Below are 25,410 nucleotides of genomic sequence, written 5' to 3'. Positions count from 1 at the left end.
CAAACAAACTGATATTAGCCAGATAGGAGGGGCATTGGGGGACTGGGTGAAAAGGTGAAGGAATTAAAAAGTACAAATTGGTAGTTACAAAATAATCACAGGATATAAAGTACAGCATAGGATATACAGTTGCTAATATTGTAATAACAATATAAGGTACCAGGTGGTTGCAAGATTTACCAAGGGGCTCACTTTGTAAGTTATGTAAGTGTCTTAACAACCATGCTGTACACCTGAAACTAATATAAAATAATTTGATTGTCAATTGTAATTGAAAATAAGAAAAAAGGTCGATTCTGACAATATTTTGATTTATTCTTCATTGTATTTTTTCCATTACTACTTTGCTTCTTATACTCCCGTCCCCCCAGCAATCACCACACTGTTGTCCACGTCCATGAGTCATTTTTCCTTTTGGCTCAATCCCTCCACAGCCCAACCTCCCATGCTCCCCCACTAGCTGTCATCTGCTCCCCATCTGTGAGTCTGTCTCTGTTTTGCTTCTTAGTTCAGTTTGTTCATTAGATTCCACATATGAGACATATTTGTCTTTCTCTGTCTGGCTTATTTCACTTACAATAATGTTCTCTATGTTTATCTATGCTGTTGCAAAGGGTAAATTTTTCTTCTTTTTTATGACTGAGTAGTATTCCTTTGTGTAAATATCCCATAGTTGTTATATCCACACATCTATTGATAGGTACTTAGCCTGCTTCCATATCTTGGCGATTGTACATAATGCTGCAATGAACACAAGAGTGCTTATGTTCTTTCAAGTCAGTATTTTGAGTTCCTTTAGATATGTTCCCACAAATGGAATTAGCTCTGTCAAAAGGCAGATCCATTTTCGATTTTTGAGGTGTCTCCATTCTGCTTTCCACAATGGCTGTACCAGTCTGCATTCCCACCAATAGTGCAAAAGCATTCTTCTTTCTCCACATCCTCACCAGCACTTGTTTGCTGACTTATTAATGATAACCATTCTGACACATGTGCGATAGTATTTCATTGTGGTTTTAATTTGCATTTCTCTAATGATTAGTGACGTTGAGCTTCTTTTCATATGTCTATTGGCCATCTGTATGTCCTCTTTGGAGAAGTGTCTGTTTTTTAATTGGGCTATTTGTTTTATTGGTGTTGAGTCTTGCAAGGACTTTATAAATTTTGGATATTAACCCCTTATCAGATGTATTGGTGAATATGTTCTCCCAATCTGTGGGTTGTCTTTTTATTTTGTTGATGATTTCCTATGCTGTGCAAAGACTTTTTAGTTTGATGTAGTGCCATTTGTTTATTATTTCTTTTGTTTCCCTTGCTTGGGGAGATATATCCAATAAAAAACTGGTATGAGCTATGTCTGAGATTTTGCTGCCTATGTTTACTTCTAGGATTTTTATGGTTTCAGGTCTAACATTTAAATCTTTGATCCATTTTGAATTTATTCTTGTGTGTGGCATAAAAAGATGATCTAGTTTCATTTATATGTGTATAGCTGTCCAATATTCCTAACACCATTTATTGAATAGACTCTTTAGCCCATTGGATATGCTTGCTTCCTCTGTCAAATATTAATTGACTATACAGGTGTGGGCTTATTCCTGAATTCTCTATTCTGTTCCATTGATCTATGTGTCTGTTTTTATGCCAGTATCATGCTTTTTGGACTACTATAGCATTAGTATAATTTGATATTAGTTAGCGTGAATCCTCCAACTTTATTCTTCTTTCTCAGGATCGCTGTTGCCATGTGGGACCTTTTGTGGTTCCATATAAATTTTTGAAATATTTGTTCTAGTTCTATGAAATACACCATTGGAATCTTGATAGGAATTGCATTGAATCTATAGATTGCTTTGGGTAATATGGATATTTTAATGATGTTAATTTTTCCTATCCATGAACATAGTATGTGTTTCAACTTATTTATATCTTCTTCTATATCTTTCTTCAGTGTCCTATAATTTTCCAAGTACAGGTCTTTTACATCCTTGGTCAGGTTTATTCCTAGGTTTTTTTGTTTTGTTTTTTTAAGCAATTGTAAATGGGATTGTTTTCTTAACTTCTTTTTCTGTTAGTTAATAATTGGCATATAAAAATGCAACTTATTTCTGAATACTAATTTTGTATCCTGGTATTTTGCTGAATTCATTGATCAGTTCTAGTAGGTTCTTGGTGGAATCATTGGGGTTCTCTTTGTACAGCATCATGTCGTCTGCGAGTAAAGACCACTTTCCTACTTCCTTTCCAATTTGAATACCTTTTATTTTTTCTTCTTATCTGATTTCTGTGGCTAGGGCTTCCAGTACTATGTTCAATAAGAGAGGTGAAAGCAGGCATCCCTGTCTTGTTCCCAATCTTGAGGGGGACACCTGTAGTTTTTGCCCTTTGAGTATGATACTGGCAGTGGGTTTGTCAAATATGGCCTTTATTATGTTTAGGTATGTTCCCCTATTCCAGTTTGCTGAAAGTTTTGATTGTAAATGGGTCTGGATTTTATGAAATGCTTTCTCTGAATCTATTGACATGGTCCTGTGGTTTTTATCCTTCATTTTGTTTATGTGGTGTATCACATTTATTGATTTGTGAATATTGTTCCAACCTTGCATCCCAGAATAAATCCCACTTCCTTCTTAAATTTTATGAAATTGTTTGAGAAGGAGAGGTGTTAGTTCTTGAAATGTTTGGTAAAATTCACCTGTGAAGTCACCTGGTCCAGGGCTTTTGTTTGGTGAGAGTATTTTGAGTACTGATTCAGTTTCACTACATGTAATCTGTCTATTCAAATTCACTGATTCTTCCTGATTTGTTTTTGGAAGATTGTATGTTTCTAGGAATTTGTTAATTTCATCCAGGCTGTCCAGTTTGTTGGCATATAGTTGTTCATAACATTTTCTTACAATACTTTGTGTTTCTTTGGTGTCAGTTGTTATTTCTCCTCTTTCATTACTGATCTTATTTATTTGTGTCATTTCTCATTTTTCCTTGATGAGTCTGGTTAAAGGTTTGTCAGTCTTATTTCTCTTTACAAAGAACCAGCTCTTGGATTCATTGATTTTTTGGATCTGTTTTTAGACTCTATTTCATTTATTTTTGCTCTGATCTTTATTATTTCCTCCCTTCTACTCACTTTGGGTTTTGTTTGTTGTTATTTTTCAAGTTTCTTTAAGTGTAAAGTTAGATCATTTACTCGAGCTTTTTATTGTTTTTTGAGATAAGCCTATAATGGTATGAGTTTCCCTTTTAGAATTGCTTTCCCAGTGTCCAACAGATTTTGGATTGTTGTGTCCTCATTTTCATTTGTTTCAAGGTATCTTTTTATTTTTTCCTTGATCTTGTTGTTGACCCATTCATTGTTTAATAACATGTTATTTACCTTCCAATGTCTGTGTATTTTCCGGTTTTCTTCTTCTGAGTGATTTCTAGTGTTATAGTATTATGGCCAGATAAAATGCTTAATATTGAGACTTGTTTTATGTCCTAACATGTGGTCTCTCCTAGAAAAGGTTCCACGTATGCTTGAAAAGTATGTATATTCTGCTGCCTTGGAGTGAAATGCTCTGAAGATATCAATTATATCCATTTAATCTGGTGTGTCATTTAAGGCTGCTGTCTCCTTGTTGATTTGCTACCTGTAATATCTACCCATTGAAGTGGATGGGATGTTAATATCCCTGACTGTGACTGTATTTCTATCAATCTCTCCTTTTATGCCCATCAAGATCTGCTTTACATATTTAGGTCTTCCTATGTTGGGTCTGTAATTGTTTAGTAGGTTTGTATCCTCTTGATGGATTGTTTGCTTTATCATTATGTAGTGTCCTTCTTTGTCTCTTACTATAGCCTTGGTTTTAAAGTCTATTTTGTTGGATATAAGTACTGCTACCCCATCTTTTTTTTTTCTTTTCCATTTTCATGAAGTATCTTTTTCCATCCCTTTACTTTTAGTCTGTGTGTATGTTTCACTCTGAGATGGGTCTCTTGGAGGCAGTATATATATGGGTTTGTTTTCCTATCCATTCAGCTTCCCTATGTCTTTTGGTTGTATCTTTTAAGTCATTTACATTTAAGGTAATTATTGATAGATATATATGTAGTGCCATTTATTGTTAGACTTTCTCTGTATTTTTTCTTTCTCTTTTTCATCATCTTCTTCTTATAACAAGCCCTTTAACCTTTGTTGCAGTATTGGTTTGGTGTTAAGAAACTCTGTTAGCTTTTTCTAGTCTGGGAAGCTCCTGATTTCTCCTTCGATCTTAAATGATAGCCTTGCTGGGTAAAATAGCCTAGCTTAGGTCATTGCTTTTCATCACCTTGAATATTTCACATCATTCTCTTCTGGCCTGAAATGTTTCTGTTGAGAAATCAGATAACAGTGTAGTTGGTGCTCCCTTGCATATAACTACCTGCTTTTCTCTTTCAGTTTTTAGGATTTCCTCATTGTGTTTAAGCCTTGTCATTTTAACTTTTATGTGTCTCAGTGTAGGCCTTTTGTGTCCATATTGTTTGGGACTCTGATATTCCTAGACTTCTGTGTCTTTTTCCTTCACTGGATTAGGATGTTTTCAGTCATTATTTCTTCAGATAGGTTCTTGATTCCTTACTCTATCTTTTCTTCTTCTGGTATTCCCATTATGCAAATGTAATTATGCTTCATATTGTCCAAAATGTTTCTTAAGCTCTCCTCATTTTTTAAATTCTTTTTTTCTTTTTGCTGCTCTGCCTGGCTGTTTTCCTCTAACTTGTGTTCCAAATCACTGACTCAATATTCTGCTTCCTCAAACTTACTCTATTTCTTCCAGTGTATTATTTACTTTGGATATTGCATTCTTGATTTCTGATTGGTCCTTTATTATGGTTTCTCTGCCTTTTTTCATGCTGTTGAGTATCCTTATAATCATTACTCTAAACTCTCCATCTGATAAATCACATGCCTTCATTTCACATAGTTCTTCTGGAGAATGCTCTTGTACTTTAATTTCTGTTTATTTGTCTTCCCATTTTAGCTGCTTCTTTGTATTTTATGCCTTAGTTGTTGTTTTCTGTTTTTGTTTTTTTTAAGAGAGGAAAGGAGGGATGGAGTGAGGGAAGGAGGAGGGAGAAAGAGAGAGAGAGAAACATCAATTAGTTCCACTTATTTATGCATTCCTCGGCTGCCCTTTATGCCTTAGTTGTTTTTTGTTTGTTTTCTTAAGAGAGAAAGGGAGGGAGGGAGAGAGGCAGGGTGAGACAGGGAAGGAAAGAGAGAGAGAATTAGTTGTTCCACTTATTTATGCATTCATTGGCTGCGCTTTACACCTTAGTTGTTAAACTTATCAATTATATAGCCTTAAGCTGTAATCAGCAGCCAGGCTTAAGCACAACAGGGAGGGGTAGAGTAATTCCTGCATGTGGGGCTATTGCTTCCCCTCAGGCTGATGCTACTTGGAGAGGCGTGTCCTGTTCCCCAAAAGTGGCTTCTTCAGTATGGGGAATTACTAAGCACAGCAATCTTGGGGACTATTCCTTTAGTTCTCTCCCCAGAGCCATCAACCCCAAACTCTCCTGAAGTCTCTCTAGTCCATTCTGTCCTCCTTCTGCCAGAGTCCAGGGTGGCTAAGGGGCTGCAAACAGAATTTTGTGCATTGGCCGTTTAAGAGGCTGAGTCTCCAGCCATCTCTCTGTGTCTTCAGCCATCTCTCCCTAGCAAACAGAAACCCTGCTGCTTTTCACAGCTGGTTGTTATTGGGTTACTTTCTGGCTCTGTTGCTATAGGCTAGGGGAACCAGATTGGAGTTTAGATCCCACATTTCTCTTGGAGAACCAATGACCACTGAAATATCTCTCCTGAACTTCAGTTATCACTTGTGGGAGCCCAGTCAGCCCCTTGCACCTCCACACTTCCTACCAGCCTTGATGTGGTGATGTGGTTTCTTCTATTGGTCCTTGATTATAAGACTTCTCTTCAACTAGTCTTCAGTTGGTTATTCAGGATGATTACTCTACAATTTATTTTTAATTTCAGATTGATCCTGGGAGGAGGTTCAACATATTTTCAAGGAAAAAAAATAAGGTGTTAGAATGATACTGTTATTCAGTAGCATGTTTGCCAATTTGATATTTTACAATAAACCTAAACAATACATTGACTTCTTCACAAAATATGGGTAATACTACTTATAATTCTCTTACTTACTTCTTTTATAACTGACCTCATAATATGAAAATATTTTGTTGAGTTGCAAGTTATACACATTTCCAGAAGAAAGAAAAGCTTCTGAGGTAAAAATAAGCATTAAACAGCCAGTATTAGACTCATCAAATTTGTTTTTCAGAACAAGACCACACAAATAGAAATGAAGAAAAGATCCCCAACATCTATGACCACTTCTTTGGATATGTTGGATGATGCTACTGTCAGACATGAAGAAGGTAAAGTAAAAAATATTTAGATACTAAGAAATTCAGAATTTTATTGTAAACTAAAATTTAAGGAACATAAGAATATTAGGATGAATGCTTTTTTAAAAAATCCATAAACAGCATTTTAAACATTTGAAAGGTTTACCGAAGAGTGCCAAGGGATTTTTTTAACATTGAAAGTGACATAGAAATGGCAATTTGTAACTAAAAATAAAGCTTAGAATATGAACCTATATAAAACATTAATATATTAAGGTCCCTTTTATATTAACCCTGTTTTTTAAATATGTAACAAGTAATTTATTATCATGGCCAATATTGAAAGACATTATTTTGTAAAGCCTATGAATCTAGAAAGAATAAATTATAATACCTTCAACTATATTCCATATTTGGGTTTTTTTTTGGCAGGTACTCCTAGGTTTTGCTTCCAGTACACAGTTTGTCTCATTTTCATTCATGCAATTTAGCAAGCATGAACAAAACAAAGGAAATGTGCTTTACCTGATTTTTATTAGTATAAAATATTTCTTTGCTAATTCCAAATCAGAAGTTTAGTTTTAAATCTCTTTTTACATGCAAAGTCAAAATTTTCTATTAGTTAAACTTAAATAGACAATTTGCTTATGTTTAACTTTTCTTTCATTGCAGAACATAAAAAATCTCAGAAGAAATGTCCATTGTGTTGGTATAAATTTGCTAAAATTTTTTTGATCTGGAATTGTTCTCCCTGTTGGTTAAAATTGAAAGAGTTTGCCCATGTGATTGTGATGCACCCATTTACTGATCTTTTTCTCACTATATGCATAATTCTAAACATCTGTTTTTTGGCCATGGAATGTTATCCAATGAGTGAAGCAACCTTCAATGTTCTCAGCATTGGAAACCTAGTAAGGCTCTTATTCTACATTATTTTCATTTGCAATTTTAATTTTTTAAGTCATCATTATCCCATTATTTTACTTTATAATTCCAAATTGTTACAAATGCATCACATAGTCACAAGATTAAGTATTGTGTTCATGCTTCCTCACTTTACCACCCCAAGCCCTGCTTTGTAAATATTCTTATTACTGAATAAGTTTATACCTAGAGTTTAAAATTCTGCCGTTTAAATTTGGGATTTCTTTCTAGCTGCTTGGTAGTCTGGTTAAGTGGAAATTATTTATTTCCTCTCACTTCCTAAGTATACCCTCTCTTGGTAACATCGCACAATAGATCTGAGTAGGGCAGAAGTCAAAAAGATAAGTTTTTCACTGTACCTGGTTCTGAATCCTGACTGAGACTGCACCTGACCCTGCCCGCTTTCACCACCTGCCTTTGCCTTAGATTGGAGCTTATTTGTTGCAAGGTATTGTTGGAATTCACCTATTCTTTACATTCTGTACAATACAAAAGGCAAAACAGTCCTATGAATTTAAAAACAATTCACATTTAAGCAAATATATAGTGCTTAAATATATTTTTACTTTTATTACTGTTGTTATTGTTTAGTTGCTTGGAACTCATACAAACAGCCAAACTGCTACCATTTTTGGATTTACATTTACTTGATACCAAAACTGTAATTTAGTTATTAAATTAAATATATTAAATTAAATATATTAAATATTCCATATACCAAAAGGAGCTATTAAAAATGAAAAGATTTCCACATTTTTAAATTTTCTTCCAGATTGGCTTTTAAAAATAATTGAAGATTTTGATATTAGATTTTTAGACAAAATGTATGAATCTATTGTAAATACAGACACCAAAACTAATAAGATATTGACAGAGGAAGTATGAGGAATGTGACTATTAAAAAGTTATAGCTTCTGTGCAGGAGGATTCTGATAGAGCTATTGAAATCATATACTCATCTGTGTGTTTTGTTTTTATTCAGGTTTTCATTGGAATTTTCACAACAGAAATGATTTTTAAAATAATTGCCATGCATCCATATAAGTATTTCCAAGTAGGTTGGAACATTTTTGATAGTCTAATTGTGTTCCATGGTTTAACAGAACTTTTTCTAGAGATTGTTCATGGATTGGCTTCCTTTCGCTTATTCATTGTGGTAAGTAGAATCGAAGACCTAAATTTTATTTTATGGAAATCCATCCCAGTTTCCTCAGATATAAAATGGGAAGAATAGTAATAATACCATCGTGACATGAGTTAGTATTACCATAGGAAAGAGTAAGAAGTCTCCAAAGCTATTATTTAAGCAAAGCATTAAAAAAACAAACCATATATGTAGCAAATTTGAGATGTAAGTTGTAGGGATCAGGGCCAGTGGTATTGGGCCAGTTTTGAGGAACAATGTAATGAAGAGCCCTAGAAGCTGAATGTTAATGTGCAACTAAGGAACTGTAATCAGGTATTTCTAAATGTAGGGCAAAAAAACTTTATATAACACCAATCAGGCCAGCAGAATGTTATTATAAAAATTATTAAGTCTGAATCAGTATGTATCTGTAATGAAGAGTGGTGGTTAAGAATCAGAAAACTGGGCAAGGAAATAATGTTGTTAGGTTATTTTTATGAAAATTTTAAGCTTTTGATAAGTAATATATTGTCACATTCTGATAACAAGTTGAAGGAATGTAGCAGGAATCAAGAATAACCTATCTTAAATTCTCATCCATAAACTTTTCTAATGAGTGAAAGAAATATATACAAGATGTAATTATCAAATTTATGGATGAAACAAGACTGTGAAATACAGAAAATGCAATCAAAGATAGGATCAAAATATCTGAAAGTCTACTAATGGACTGAATATAAGATAATTAAATTTTACATTGATAAATGTTGAGTCCTATTCTTGAGTCCAGAAAGTTAGGGAAGGCATAGCACATATAAAAATGATATGTGGGTTTCAGATGACTAAGTTCATTGTGAAATCATGGCTAAAATATTAACATAATCTGTGCTGTATCAATAGAAATAAAAATATTAGTGAAAAGTAGGGAAAATTCAGACTAAAACTTGAATGCTGTGTTTGGTCTTTAATGTGTTACTTTAAACAAGAAACACACAATAGAACTTTCAATGGAATTCAGTGGCGACCTACAGGTTTTAATCAATACAGTAGTCCCTCTCTATATTGTGCTTCACTTATCGTGGCCTCACTGTATTGCGGGATTTTAAAAAATATTATATTTAATTATTTATTGTGGATTTTTCGCTATATTGTGGGATTTTGTGGTACTGTATATGTATGCTGTTAAAGTCACGTAGGCTTAAGAGTGTAGAATAAATGGAAGGTTCCTACTTCACGGGAGGGTCTAGAACGTAATACCCATGATAACTGAGGGAATACTGTATCATCTATATGTCAGGATGTGAAAAAATATCCAATGTATTGTGGAAAGCAAAACAGAGAATAGATAGTTGCCCTACCAAGTATTAAAACATATAGCTAGAGCAATTATAATAGTATACTATTGATGGGCATTGACAGATCAATAGAAGAGGATATATGTCTCATGTAGATTTCATGTAAAACACAGAATATGTATGATATATTAAGAATTTTACATAAAATGAATTTTCAGTGGTTTATATTAACAATGCTCGAAAATGAATATTACATTAAAGACTATGTGAATGTGTATAATGCTGATAAAAATTTTAAATGTATATTATAAATAGTAACCATTTTTTAAAATTTTGTTTCTTATTCTTGTTTTTTACATTGCTTTATTAGTTGCGAATTTTTAAGTTGGGGAAATACTGGCTGACATTTAGGATTATGATGCTGACTCTTACTAAGTCCTTGGTGGCCTTGAAAGACTTGATCCTGCTGTTATTCACATTCATGTTCTTTTCTGCTGTCATCGGCATGAAGTTGTTTGGTTTGAGTTACGAAAAACATGTCTACAACTCAGTCAAAGATAGTCAGTTTCCACGCTGGCACATGATTGATTTCTTCCATTCCTATCTGAATGTGTTCCGGATTCTCTGTGGAGAGTGGATAGAGACTTTATGGGATTGCTTTAACATAGCAGGCAGATTCAGTTGTATTCCTTTTTACATGATGGTCATTTTAATTGGAAACTTATTGGTAAGTAATCCATGCTTTTAAATTTTACTTGAGAAACTGATGTAGTATAGTCTAGTGTTTTTATGATATGAATTTGTAGGATCTAGTGGTCTATAACTGTGCTGTTCAATATGGTAGCACATAGCCACATGTGGCTATTGATCAGATGAAATATGATTGGTGTAAGTTCAGATGTGCCCTAAGTATAAAAAACATCTGCTGAATTTGAAGTCTTACCCCTACAAAAGGTAAGTTATTTCTTTAATAATTTTATATTGAATTACAATCGAAAATGATAATCTTTTTATGAATTTAGTTAAAGAAAATGTTGGAAGATTAATTTCACCTGTTTTTGTTTATGCTTTGAATGTGAGAAATTGCACATGCAATGTGCATCTTATTTCTGTTGGATAGCCCTGGTTTATAAGCTTGCTACTCAAAGCAGCATTGGCATCATGTCAGAGAGAGTGTGGTGAATGCAGACTCTCAGACCCTACCTCAGAGCTATGGGAGTAGAATCTATGTTTTAAAAATATTTCCAGGTGATCTGTACGCACTTTAAATTTTAAGAGGCACTTAAACGTAACACTGATTGTCAAACTTGGATGCACATTGGAATTACCTGGGAAATTAATAAGAATATACTATGTCTTGAACCCATTCCCAAATATTCTAATTTTATTGGTACATGGACATAGCCTGGTCATCAGGATTTTTAAAGAACGCTTATTTGATTAAATGGTGCAGCAAAGTTTGAAATCCACTGGTCTATAAAACTGTTATGCATTAACGGAGAAAGCTTTCACTTTTAAATTTCCCGTAATTGAAGTGGTGCTACATGAATTGAGTAAGTGGCTTTTACTTCTTCTAAGAAAAGGGAATTGCTTCTGAAAGAAAATTGTTCTTACAGGGAGAGAAAACAGAGCTCAATATTTGCTTTTTAATTATAAGTGATAGAGATGAAGTGCATTTCCCAAAAGTGAAAAAGTCACAGTTTAGACTTCATTGTATTGGTGGCCTTCCTTGTTGCTTCTGTTTCACCCTGCTTGTAACCATGCATACACTTATCACACTGATATACTATTTCTCTTGTTGATGTACTCATCTTTATTATTAAACTGATCCTTGAAAGTTGGGATCATGACTGTTGTCTATATCATCAAAGTCCAGAACAGTGCCCAACACATAAAAACACTTCAGTATCCTCTGCCTTTGTAGCTATTAGTACATTTTCAACTCCAAGTGACATAAAACACTATTCTAACTGGAGGAAAAAAAAATAAGCATATATATCAGCATATATAACTAAAAATATCAGAGGTTTCACTTCAATTGACACATACATGCAAAAAATATCTTTAGTGACAGGTCTTTGTATATCTCGTATCTTTATTCTTCTATGCTCCTTACTGGCTGCTAACCTCTGTTTTAGAAAGATGGCTGCTTTTCTAAAGCTTCACGTCTTCATATCATACCAAGTCTAATAGAAGGCAGAATTATTATTTCCTTCCTAGAAGTCACAGCAAATTTCTCCTATTATCTTAGCTCTGAGTCACATATCCATTTCTGAACCAATCTCTAATGCCCAGGGTGTGGAATATATTAATATATATTACTATGTTATTCCACTCAGTGTCCTGGTGTCAATACAAATCCAAATAATGGGGTAAAGGTGGTTTCCCAAATGCAGTGTAGGTTTCTATTCCCAAACAAATGTCTATGGTTGATAGATGTTGAGGTAAACAACACACACACACTAACAGACACACATACTCAAAACCAAAGAAACAGAAATGCTGAGGTAATTATGTAATTGCATTTCTTTTCCTTGTTTTTGGATTCCACCCTATTTCTCATTTTCCTTATTCCTACCAATCAGAAACTTTAAGTCTATGGACAGACGAATTTTAGGATAAAGAGTTACATGAACTCCCATTACCAATCGATTGGCCATCATATTGCTTGGCTTCCTAAATCTTTTAAGCTTTATGCCCCTCAACAGTCATCCAGCTGTCAGGCATTATGGTAGTGACAATAGAGTAAATGCAAGGGAAAAATGCAAGGAGTGAATTTTTAACGTTGTAGATTTTCTCCCCACATACTTCTAACTCATTGCACTAAAGCACTGTAATTCCACACCAAAACTACAGCATTGGTATAAAAAGAAGGTATTCAGAATTTTTAAATTTAATTTTATTGCACTCAGCAAAATTCCAACAGTGACTGAGAGGCTTAAGTGGAAGCTTTAAAGAAATCATCATATACAAAAGCAGATATCTAGAGTGCCTTTTCAACAGTGCTGAGTTACAGAAAAAAATAGAGCTCAGATCCAAGCAAACATAGGTTCAAATTTCACTTCTGTAACCAGTTAAGCAACTTTGTACATGTTACACAACCTCTTAAACCCTAACACTATCTATCAGGAACATAAACAAAATATAATGCATGCCTTATAGGGATATTGTAATTTAAATAAAATCAGCTACCACTTTATAAATATTCATAAATGTTTGTTTTACTTTCGTAAGCCCCTAGAAAATTACATCTCCCACATCTATAGAATTCTGTTAATTATTTAACATTATTTAGAAGGTTCAGTTAGGCACCTCCCATATGTTTTGCCTGCAATTTAAGTAGTTGTCACCAGGTGAATTGTGGTATCTGGTTAAGATCACAAAAACCAAAGAAGGATAAAAATATGAAAAGAAATAGAAAACAATGTAAAATTCAGTAGCTTTTTATTTTTTATTTTTTGTTTAATTTACTAGGGTGACATTGGCTATAAACTTCAAATGTACAATTTTATAAGATACTATCTGTATATTGCATGATGTGTTTACCACCCAAAGTCAAATTAAGTTGCTTTTAAAAATAAAAGATGTGTTCATAAATATGTATGTTGTTCCACATATCCTTATATATTTCCAAATTAAATATAAGATATAATTAGAACAATATTGAAATAAAAGAGCCTTAATACATTTAAATTTCTTGATTACTAATCAGAAAAATAATTACTTAAGTAAATATTTAATTTCCTTTTTCTTCCATGATACTTTATTTTGGTATGAGTTGCTCAGTTCTCACACAATAGGTAGATACCCTTGAGGTAAGGGAGAAAGCAAATTTCAGGGACACTTGAATGTTTTGTTTTATATACATTATTTCACCATTTATCTCTTAACACAAAAGCAATAAATATGTTTTGACTCATGCTATAGCACTGTGACTGAAAGAAAGTTACCCAATATATAATTTATGTGTTTCCCCCTTCCTTCTTTATTAATCCTCAAATTAGAGGTAATCAAACCTCCATAGCTTTGGCCATTTACACATCCTGTTTTTCCTTTTTAATCCTTTAAAGATTAGGCTATTTTTAATTTGGAACACACTTGAACAAAGTAGAGGCATTTTACAGTGTTTAAAAGTTCTTCATTTGTACCATAGTTCCAGAGTATTTATGTTCCACCTTTTAATATTCCTATTATATATGTATTTATGCATGTATATGTGCTTGTGGGTATGTGTTGGGAGGTATGTATATCTATGACATAAGAAATTTAGATGGCAAGCTCTTAAAAATATAATTCTTGTAGCATAATTTTTCTTGTCCAAATCCTGGCATAAAAAATATATTCTTTTATTTAATCTACAATTAATTGACTTTCCAACAGATATTTATTTATTACTAATGCTGTGTTTAACACTGTCCTAGTTGTCTACTTAAGAGAAAATGTGGTTCATGCTCATATGAAGTTTGTAGACAAGAAACTTTTACCTACCACCCTTTCCTTACTTGTCATCATGCCCAATACTTACCCAAACAGAGGAGGGAAAAGAAACAATCACCTTAAATTATATTTGGTCTTCCTTTTTTATATCCAGAACTTATAGAGAATGATAGAGATGTTAATAGTATAGTTTCTATAAGGGTTGGAACTCCTGTCCATTTAATCTGTAAGTAAACCTTATTATCAGATGAAAAACTAGAATGAGAACAGTTATACCAATCTCTGGGGTATTACCATTTGATCATTGTATTTCCAGTTGTGTTTTGTTTGTTTTGTTTTTGTTTTTTGTTTCTAGTTTGCCCTCTGAGACTCTGTCATTGTAGGTTATAGAAAATATATTAGTTGTTCAGATGATCTCACCTATAAGAAATTTTCAACTTTGAGCCATTTTGTACTCTCCATTTTATTGTTATACCAAAGTATAGTTGAGATTAGGATTATATATTTGATGATATTAGTATCTGCAATAATATTTTGAGTTCTCCCATATTCTTATTTGAAATTTATTCATATATATACACAAAGATACAGGTATAGAGAAGTAAAAGCAGTCTGTTAGGATTGAACAGCAAATGGTGGGCAGTTCATATTTTCTCAGGTGTGTGCATGAGAAAGAGAGGAGTTTCAGAGTGTCTGAGAACTTCATCTCTTCACATAGATCCAGATTTCTGAAAGAAGTTTTAACAAATGAGTGTTTGGAGATCTTTTATACACTTATTTTATTTTATATACACATCATCAGTATAATTATTTTAAAAGTAGAGCTTAATGTGTGAAGAAATCAGAAACACAGGTAGGAAAAATTTATGTAGCCTATATATTCAGCAGTTCCCCCAATAACATCATTTTGCTTAATGTTGTTGCGGCCATCCATCTATGACCCTGAAGTGGAATAAGCAGTTGGAAAATAATTGTCTTATTTTTATTAATGTTTCTTAAATGTATGTATAGCTCACATTTATTTCATTGTTTAACATTAGAAATGTTTTGGATCTTTATTTAGGAGTTTGGTGATGTTTTGTGACCAGAAACATGCTGTAGGAACTTAGCTCTTATTATACCAATTAGCCTGTGGGAAAACTGGTTTTGTTATATGTTGTTTCACTTAAAGATGCAGTTTCCAAGAATCTGTGGACGATGTTAAATGAGGACTTATATATACATATATTCTTTACATAATGTATCTCATTTGAACATTGCTCTCTAAAAATAATATATAAACATAAAAGTAACTAAATCTTAAGCTCAAATTTCTGAAGAGAGGAGAGGAAACTTCCATAATAGGCAAAATGCTCCAATTATTAAGTCTAAGAGAATAAACAATATTAATCTTCAACACTAGAATCCAAAAATATCATCTATACAATTACAAACAGGATAAAAGTCTAATTCTCTGGAAACTGAACATGCTTTGATGGTATTTCTCAATGATAATAAAGATCAAAATATACACTCTCCTTCAGTTCAGATAACTTGCAGGTGTCAGTAATAATTCTTCTATCACTCATCTCTTTCTTATTTGACCAAACTTATTACCACAAATAATCAATTAATCTACCTAATCCCTGTGCTGGCATGACTCAAGAAAAATTAGCTGTGGGCCTCAGAACCAGGAAAGCTCTCTCTCAGTGAGATTCCTCATGGGTTGGCAGAAACTATGAAGATGTTATCAGACCTCTTCCTGGGATAGAGCTGAAGCAAAGTCAGCCACCTGAAGCAGCAATTAATTTTCTCACCTTGGGAGAGGCAGTGTGGCTCTGTGAAAGAAAAAAAGCTTTGCAATATGACAGCCTTGAGGTCCATGTGTATGATCTTTGATATCTGATGTCTATAAACCTTGCCTTTTTCCTCTGTAAAATATAAGCAAATATTTCATAGACTGTTGTGACCTTAAAATGAGTTCTGCTGTATAACCCTCTACACAGCACCTGAACCATTGTAGATCAGTAAGAACCAAAGAGCATGATGGTTCTTATGCTGTTTTCAAATCTCAGGTCAGCCTTTTTAAAGGACTTTTTTTTATTGTTTAAAAGGAAACAAAAATGAGATCCATTTAACCTCATTTACCTCATTTATTTCTTCATTTAGTTACTTTACCTGTTTCTGGCATTGGTGAGCTCCTTTAGTTCATACAATGCTGCAACAACTGAGGAGAACGATGAAGCAAAAAATCTCCAGCGTGCCATGGCAAGGATTAAGAAAGGAATATACTATGTGCTTTCTAAAATATTACGTAAAAGACAAAATGTTCCCAAGGATACAGTGGATGATGTAAATTATACTTATGCTAAAGAGAATATTTCTGGCCATGCCCTTTCTGAATTGAGCAACACCCAAGATTTTCTCAATGACAAGGAAAAAAGCAGTGGCACAGAGAAAATCACAATGACTGAAAATGAGAGTCAGTCACTTATCCCCAGTCCTAGTGTCTCTGAAACTGTACCAATTGCTTCAGAAGAATCTGATATAGAAAATCTGGATAATAAAGAGATTCAGAGCAAGTCAGGTTATGGAAGCAGCAAAGAGGTAAGATGTTCAATATCCTGATTGCTTGTTATTGATTTATGGCATTGTTATAAGAAGGTGAATCAGCACAAAAGTTCCAGTGTTAGATTACTCATTCAGTCCTAACAATAGCACTCCTTGCTCCTGATTTTATACTCCTAATTTTATGCTCCTAATTAAGTTTCTTAAACTTTCTAAACTTCAGTTTGCAGATGAGGATGAAATTGTATCTATTTCTAAGGGAAGATAGAAAGATTAAGAACAATAGTTGAGTTGTGCATATGACAATGTGCAGTATAAAATAAGCACTTAGTAAACATTAGATAATGTAATTATAAAATCCTATAAATTAATAAACAGGCAGTGTGGGGTGATGAAAAGCATATTGAAGAAAACTAAGTTTTCAAATCAATTTGTATTACTGGAGAAATCATTAAACTCTTCTGGGCATCTTTAAAATGTGAGCTTGAATTACAACAGTGCTAAGATACTTTCTTGCTTGCTTAAATTTGAAGATTCAAGTCAGTTTATTTCAGCAACATATAACATACGTATTAATAATTGAGTTGGACTAAAAGAATAGAGAGAAACCAACAGTTTGATTTGCTTGAGAAACTTCTGGACAAAAAGAGGCGGACACATTCAAAGAAGGGTAGATACTGCTGTTCACTTGCTGTTCACATGCATACATATACCATACTGGACTTAGTTTTAGTATCTTCATTTGCAAGTAGCTTAATGTCTTAGTAGGAGATGCAGTTTAACAACAACAAAAAAAACCTACATCTACATAGATCACAACACACTATGGGTTTCTTGCATTGAATCTTACTAGGGACTCATCTCAGATCACTCAGAGACATTGAGGAGGGACGGTCAAAGAATGTCTCTTTCCAGGTCTTCAAATCTCTGGCATCATCTTGTTTTCCAAACCTCTTCTGGCTTGATAGATGCTCTGGGCAATAACTCGTGAAACTGGCCTTAAGGTAGAAGTTGAGTTTCCATTTTTCAAATTATTTCCAGCTCTTAGTGAAGGCATCTTTTATAGAGAAACTTTCGCTCATTAACATACCCATTCTCACTTTCATTTTCCTTTAATTAATAATATTATGAGAAAACAGGAAAAATTCTTCTCCAGCCCAATTCTACATCTTCACTTAAGACTTTGACTACCACCCATCTTCAGGTAAAATTACTGTTTATCACAGCACATTATGTCAAGATGGTCCGGGGCTGCAGAAGTTGTAATTTACTCTGCATAATTAGTTAGCCCTGTTGATTGGTTAACTACTCATAGATTTGTTCACTTATTTATATGTTTAGTTATATATCTAATTTAATTAGACATTTTCCAAATTGTGTAGCCCATGAGTATTTAGGATGTTAATCTACCAAAAGCCAAAGAATAAACTATAAAAATCACATTTGGTTTGAAAATTCAGAGATATATACTCATATCTTTGGTATTTAAACTTTCAGCCTTTATGATTATAAATATGGAACTATGTAAATTTTAGAAAAATAACATCAAACTTTACATTGGGTTTTATAACTTTTCCCTATGTAGCAATATATCATAGTCATTTTCTCATGCCATTAAATAATCATCTACTAAAATAAGTTATTCATAATTTTGCATCTTAATTGATTTATATGTACATTTAATATAATGTATACTAAAAGGAGTTTGGGGAAAAAGTCCATCAAAAAGTTTAGGTACAATGGTTTTAAGAACACTAAAGAACATATAAATATAAGGTGTACAATCTTCAATTATTGAATGCCCAACATTATATAATATCTATTTATTTATTTATTGTCCACTCCTAAAATAGTACATTGCTATAGCCTTTAGCTCATCAGAAATAAAGAAAATTTAAGATAAATGAAGTAATAAAATGATTTTTTTCCTTAATAGTAATATTCTGCTTATAATTTTTATTTCATTGTTTATTTTTTATTGTTTATGCTATTACAGTTGTTCCGACTTTTTTTCTCTTTTTCCACCTCTACCCAGCTCCACCCTCTCCCCTACCTCAGTCAATCACCATATCGTTGTCCGTGTTCATGGGGCATGCATAAATGTTGCTTGGTCAATCCCTTCACCATCTTTCATCCAGTCCCCTCTTTCCCTCTGGCAGCTGTCATCTGTTACAAGTATCTATGCTTCTGTTTCTATTTTATTTGTTAGTTTACTGTGTTTATTAGATTCTACATATAAGTAAGATCATGCAGTATTTATTACTACACATCAGTAAAAAAGAAGAAACTCTTACCTTTTGCAATAGCATGGATGGACCTGGAGAATATTATACTAAGTAAAATAAGCCAATCAGTGAAAGACAAATGCCACATGGGTATATATTTTTTAATTGAGCGTTATGATGTTTTACTGACAGTTACTATTACAGTTTAAGCAGACAAAGTTCCTAATTATAAGGCCAAGAATTAGGATAAAATATTTATAATTTTTTTATATAATATACCTAGAACTTCCCTTAATTTTAAGAAATAACTGCTTTTGTTTCAATAGTTTTAAACATTTATCTTAATTTTTAATTAGAAAATAATTTTTATGCTATTAACGTTAGGATCTTGGTCATTTTAAAGGATGATATGTTGTGTATTCACTTTAAGTAAGGTAAAATGAAGAACTGCAAGAAAATCATTTTGAGTAAAGGCCAAGCTTGTCACTTGCATTATTACCACATGTGCAAAGTCCTGACTACTTTATCCTTGTCAGTCTTGAACTTCAATCAAGAACAGGGTCAATCTTTGCAACTAGCTTCTTCCCATAGGGCTAGTACCACTTTCCCAGGTCTATTCTTAACCTTATTCCTTATTCCTTGCACCATTTCTTCATTTCATTTCAAGATAACATCCCATCAGTCTTGTCCTACACATGGATCTTTGCAGTCGGATTTACAATAAACACCAAGTATATTTGCCTACCCATCTTTAGCATCAAGGGGTGATTTATTCTGATGCTACTCATCTAAATGAAATAGCATACTAAGACCTTGTGAATAACTTCAAGAAAACTTTGGAACTCAAATGCTTTTGAAAATTGGGGATAGCCTATACATCATTTGGGAGAACAGTGTTATTAACTGAACATTAATTTTATTCTAAAAATTATTTTATCTGAAATTAATTTAAAAAAATATTTTAAAAACCATCAACTCATTGAGATATGTATGCATTTTAACATCAGTCATGAACTTGGCCCAATAATGGTCTTTTTGTGCAGAATTTTTCTTATTTCTAGAAATGAAGTAAACTTTAACTATAGTGAGTAAATGAAACTTTATTTATATTTTTGGTGGGACTTTACTTTTCAGAAGGTAAAGCCATCTAGCTCATCTGAATGCAGTACAGTTGATATTGCTATCTCTGAAGAAGAAATGATTTATGAACATGAAAAGCCAACGCATCATAAAAACAGTAAGAAAAAAGTTCCTTTGATTATTATATTGAAATTAAACTAATCTTCATTTAACTTAATTAATACTATCGGATATACTTTGAATTTTAGAAAACTTATTAATTTGGCTAAGGAATATACACAGTGTGTACACACACATGCACAAGTACCCACATGAATCATGATAGAAAATTAAAATAAGTGTCAAGAAAACGTCAACGTTTGGAAAAAAGGAAAAGGACCTATTTCCTAGGGTGTCCAGTGTTGTAGTTAGGAGTGTGGACTCTGGAATCACACAGCCTGAGTTCAAATCCCAGTCTTTTACTTACCCTCTTTCTGACTCATTTCCTAATATGTACAATGAAGATAATAATAAAACTTACCTTATAAGATTGTTAAAAAGTTTAAATTAGAGTTTGTGTGTAAATAATTGTGTACCTTGTGGAATGGAGTAAACACTTAAGTACTCATAAGAAAACATCCTATAATTTTAATTGAAAAACAAATCATGTAATAGTGATATATTTTTACATACCACATGAATATTAACAAATGTATAAGGCTTCAGTTAGTTGACTCTCTAGATATGTAACATACATCTCTTGATGACTTATAATTAAAATTAATTTCCTAGAGAATTTAACAAATGACTACAAGTTCTAGACATTTGAATCCACTAGAAATCATCAAAAAAGAAACTGCTAAATACTCAAATTCTTATAGTTAAAATAAGAATCTGCTCTCAGTGGCTTGAATTCTAGGACTTGTATCATCCAAAACAAAGGAAGAAATATTTCCTTTTTTTTTTTTAACCAAGGATGTATAAATTAACATTAGGTAAACTTCTAAAATAACTTACCGCCATTTCCTTATTTGCTTACAGATTAATCACCCCCTTTTCCTTAGGCTTCCTGATTCTAACTCTTCACCAGAAAGTAGTGTTCCAAACCCATGCACACGCACCCTGCTCCTAAAGTACTCCATAACCCAGGGTTGCTCCTTAGAGAATCTCAAACAAAATTCCTATTTCCATTCCTATTTTCATGCCACCTAAGAACTGAAATCAATTTAAATGACTTAATTAATATTATACCACTTAATAGTTCATAAATATTTGTGAATTTAAATGGGAATGCTTGTATGCCATGTGAATCTTCAGAGAATAAAACTTCCAGGCATTATACCAAAATGTGATGTTCAGAAGATGTTGTATATGTAGGTATTTTTTAATTTTGTAGTAATAATTGGGGATAAATTCTGTTCTCAGACTCTGTCCTGCAGGCTCAGGGAATGTGCTGAGTTATCTCTGCCTTTCACAATATTTTTAATTGCCAAACTCACAAGTTAAGTTATTTTTTTCTTCAGTGATTGCAGTCTTCAGTACAGCAATAGTAAAAAGCAAATGTTTCTAAGTCAGAGACCACCTATATTAAAGTGTGTAAATAAATAATTGGAAGCGTATGGTAGAAACTTTGGGATGTTTACTTTTTTCATAAATTTCCAAAATTTTTCTTCTTAACATTTTTGTTCTTGACAGGTTATGAACGAAGATCTTCTCCAGGTCAAATCAGCAGAGAATCCAAGAAAGGAAATGTTTGGCCAAACATAAGGAAAACCTGCTGCAAGATAGTAGAAAACAGTTTTTTTAAGTGTTTCATTGGTCTTATCACTTTGCTCAGCACAGGTGCTCTGGTAAGTGAGATTTTTATGGCAAAAAGTATATTAGAAGTCTGTTAATTTATCAAGTCACCATACCAAATTAGTTCCCCCCAAATACTTATTATAGCACCAAAGTTCATAGTCTGTGATTTTAGTTTTGAAAGACATATATTAGAATTTCTTTAAAATCTATATAGGCCTCATTTACTATTAAATAAATAATTTCAAAATTTATGAATGGCAGTGGAAAAGAGGAATATAAAAAAATACTTATATCTTCTTATTTTAATAAAGTTTTATATAAGAAAGAAAGTTTAGGCTTCCAGTTAAGATGGTTGCATAGGTAAACCACATCAAAATTACAGCTAAACTACAGAACAGCTATCATTCATAACCACCTGAAATTTAGCTGCACAAGAAGTCCTAAAACTAAGACTATAAAGAAGAAGCCATGTTGAGACTGGTAGGAGGGACAGAGACATGGAACAGGCTGGTCCCACTTCCACATGTAGCAGATAAAAATCGAGAGAAATATCTTGGCTGCAGGGGTTGCCCTTGAGGAGCCAGGAGTCCCAGCCCTATACCAGGTCCCCCAGACTAGGGTTCCAGTGCCAGGAAGAGGACTCCTGTAAATTCTAGCTGTAAAAACTAGCAGGGACTGTGGCTGCATGAGACAGAGGCTCCTGGAATCCCAGATATTCCTCTTAAAGGGCCATGCACAGATTTACTCACTCACTTGCTCTGAGCTCCAGCACTAGGACAGCAGTTTGAAAGGCACCAGGGATATACGGGGAGGAACAGAATTCCCAGGCATCCAGATGTGAACTGGAGGGGCAACTATTTCCCAGACAGTAGTGCTGGCATTGGCCATTGTTCCTTTTCAGAGTACTCCCTGCACAGAATGTCAATCAACCTGTCTATCACTGTTCACCCTGCCCTGGTGATTACCTGAAACTCCACCCCACCTAACTGGTGGGTCCATCCATGCTGTTTCCAGTGGTTCTTCCATATAAATGGACTGTCTTGTTTCATGCTTCAGACTTTCCTAAAATCTCTTAAACAGCAACATCTGGCCTCCAAGTGCCTTGTACATCTCACTAAGTGGCCCCAGGTCTGCCACTAGCAGCAGCCAGCCTTGGTTCACCGTTGGCCTCTCCTGGGCACCTCCAAGCCCAGCGCAAGTAGCAGCCATCTGCAGACTGCTTTGTAGCTCATTCCAGATGGTCCCAGGCAGAATACAAGCAGTGACTGACCTTGGAGGATCCAGAGCCAGTTCACCCAGTGGATAACTTCAGACCACACTGAAATACCATCCAACCATTTCCACAAGCAACATACTCAAAGGGTGGACTCAGCAGGTACCAAAGCCCTGCTGAAGTAAATCCTGCTGTGTGGGGTCAGCCACTACACAGATGATCCTGCACACTGGTTGAAGGCCAATTGGCCTGGGAGCAAGTCCCTCCCATTGACATGGCAACAGCAGTCAAGGCCCAACTACAACAGGAGGGTGTATTCAGCTACATGGTGGGGTGGGAGCACACCTGGAATGCCCAGATCAAGTGAACAGGGAAGCTGTACCACTGGAACCTACAGGGCACCTACTATATAAGTCCACTCAACCAAGTCTGGTACATGTAGCACCTCTAATACATAGAAACAAACACAGAGAGGCTGCCAAAATGAGGAGAAAAAGAAACATGTCCCCAATGAAAGAACAGAACAAAACTCGGGGGAAAGAACTAAACACAATAGAGATGTAGAGTTCATCTACATCACATGGTCAGTGAACTTAGAGGAAAAGTATATGAATCTAATGAAACTTTAACAAAGAGCTAGGAAACAAAAACAGAACTAGGAAACATAAAAAAGAACCAGACAGAAATGAAGACTATATTACAAGGAACTGACAATGGAGTAGATAAAGCAAAGGATCAGATCAGAGATTTGGGAGATAAAGAAGCAGAAAACACCTGATCAGAACAGCAAAAAGAAAAAAGAATTAAAAAAATTAAGATAGTATAAGAAACCTCTGGGACAACTTCAAGTATATCAACATTTGCATCATGGGGGTGCCTGAAGGAGAAGAGAGAGATAGAGAAATTGAAAACCTATCTAAGAAAAATGACAGAAAACTTCCCTAACTGCATGAAGGAAATAGACATACAAGTCTAGGAAGCTCAGAGAGTCCCACACAAGATGAACCCAAAGAAAACCACACCAAGACACATCATAATTAAAATGTCAAAGGTTAAAGACAAAGAAAGAATGTTAAAAACAGCAAGAAAAAAGCAGTTTGTTACCTACAAGGGAGCTGCCATAAGACTGTCAGCTGTTTCTCTACAGAGACTTTACAGGCTGGAAGGAATTGGCAAGAAATATTCAAAGTGATGAAGAACAAGGACCTACAACCAAGATAACTCTACTCAGCAAAACTATCACTTAGAATCAAAGGACATATTAAGAGCTTCCCAGACAAGGGGAAAAAAACAAAAAAAAACGAAAAGAGTTTATCACCACCAAACCAGTATTACATAAAATAGTAAAAGGTCCTCTTTAAGGGAAGAAGATTAAAAATATGAATAATAAAATGAAAATAAACTTATATAAAGAACTGAATCTGAAAAACAAAAGGAATGAACAAGCAGAACAGAAACAGGCTCATAGATACAAAGAACATTTTAATGATTGCGATGGGAGGGTGATTGAGGGTTGGTTAAAGAATGTGAATGGATTATTGGTAGTTACAGAAAAGTCATGGGAATGTAAAGTACAGCATAGGAAATATAGTCAATAATATTGTAATAATTATGTGTGCCTGGCTGGTTTGGCTCAGTGGATTGAGCGTCGGCCTGCGAGCTAAGTGTCGCTGGTTCGATCTTCCAGTCAGGGCACATCAGAGAAGGAAAACTCTGACTCCAAAAAACCTCTGCTGCCTTGCGGCATACCTCTTCAGGGGAAAGGCTAAGGGAGTAAACCCCGACAGAAAATCCGGAGCCGGAGTCCCTAAGGCGGTTTGACGTTGTAGTCAACACCAGCAACTCCTGCGGCGCACCTGAAGCCAAGCTGTATTGACTCCGTCTTTCCCTTGGGCCCTTCAGCTGCGAAGAGAGGGGGGTTCTGCTGCATGGGCAACAGCAGACCCTCCATATCACCCTGCCCAGGCTCTGTAGCTTCAGCTTCACTGGAGAGGACACTCCAGCGTCATCGCAAGATGTCGATTCAACATGGGAGGAGACAGATACCGTGTCACTCCCGAGTCGGACTGCACAGCCATTCTCAGCGGTGCAGATAGACTCTTAAGAAGCTACACCATCGTCTCTCGAGACGGACGGCTGCCGACGAATTATGTGTGGTGTCAGATGGATACAAGATTTATTGGGATGATGTCTAATCACTGGACTGTACACCTGAAACTAATATAATATGTCATTAAAAAATCACTAAAACAATTAAAAAGTCAAATTCAGAAAAAGAAAAGAAATAAAGTTTAATATTGTGCACATACAAAACTATTATGCCAGTATTTCGGTACCTATTCAGTAAGGAAAGAGAAGTGTTGTATGTATTTTGCATGTACCTTTGAACTATAAATATATTTATCC

General features: G+C 34.3%; 1 protein-coding gene across 1 annotated transcript in view; it reads left to right on the top strand.

Annotated features, from left to right (window-relative positions):
• Nucleotides 1-25,410, top strand: part of SCN7A (sodium voltage-gated channel alpha subunit 7) — a 90,308-nt gene that overhangs the window by 48,297 nt on the left and 16,601 nt on the right. Inside the window, exons 11-17 of the mRNA XM_090280463.1 lie at nucleotides 6,312-6,408; nucleotides 7,051-7,289; nucleotides 8,285-8,458; nucleotides 10,094-10,450; nucleotides 16,309-16,746; nucleotides 20,067-20,169; nucleotides 21,687-21,841. Of these exons, the coding sequence (XP_090136589.1) occupies nucleotides 6,312-6,408; nucleotides 7,051-7,289; nucleotides 8,285-8,458; nucleotides 10,094-10,450; nucleotides 16,309-16,746; nucleotides 20,067-20,169; nucleotides 21,687-21,841 (1,563 nt within the window). The remainder of the gene's footprint in view (nucleotides 1-6,311; nucleotides 6,409-7,050; nucleotides 7,290-8,284; nucleotides 8,459-10,093; nucleotides 10,451-16,308; nucleotides 16,747-20,066; nucleotides 20,170-21,686; nucleotides 21,842-25,410) is intronic.

The sequence above is a fragment of the Furipterus horrens genome, unplaced genomic scaffold (assembly GCF_987537825.1).
Source record: "Furipterus horrens unplaced genomic scaffold, mFurHor1.1.pri manual_scaffold_1, whole genome shotgun sequence".
Classification (NCBI taxonomy): Eukaryota; Metazoa; Chordata; class Mammalia; order Chiroptera; family Furipteridae; genus Furipterus; species Furipterus horrens.
The sequence above is the reverse complement of the archived record's forward strand: the minus strand, read 5'-3'. Positions and strand labels throughout refer to the sequence as shown.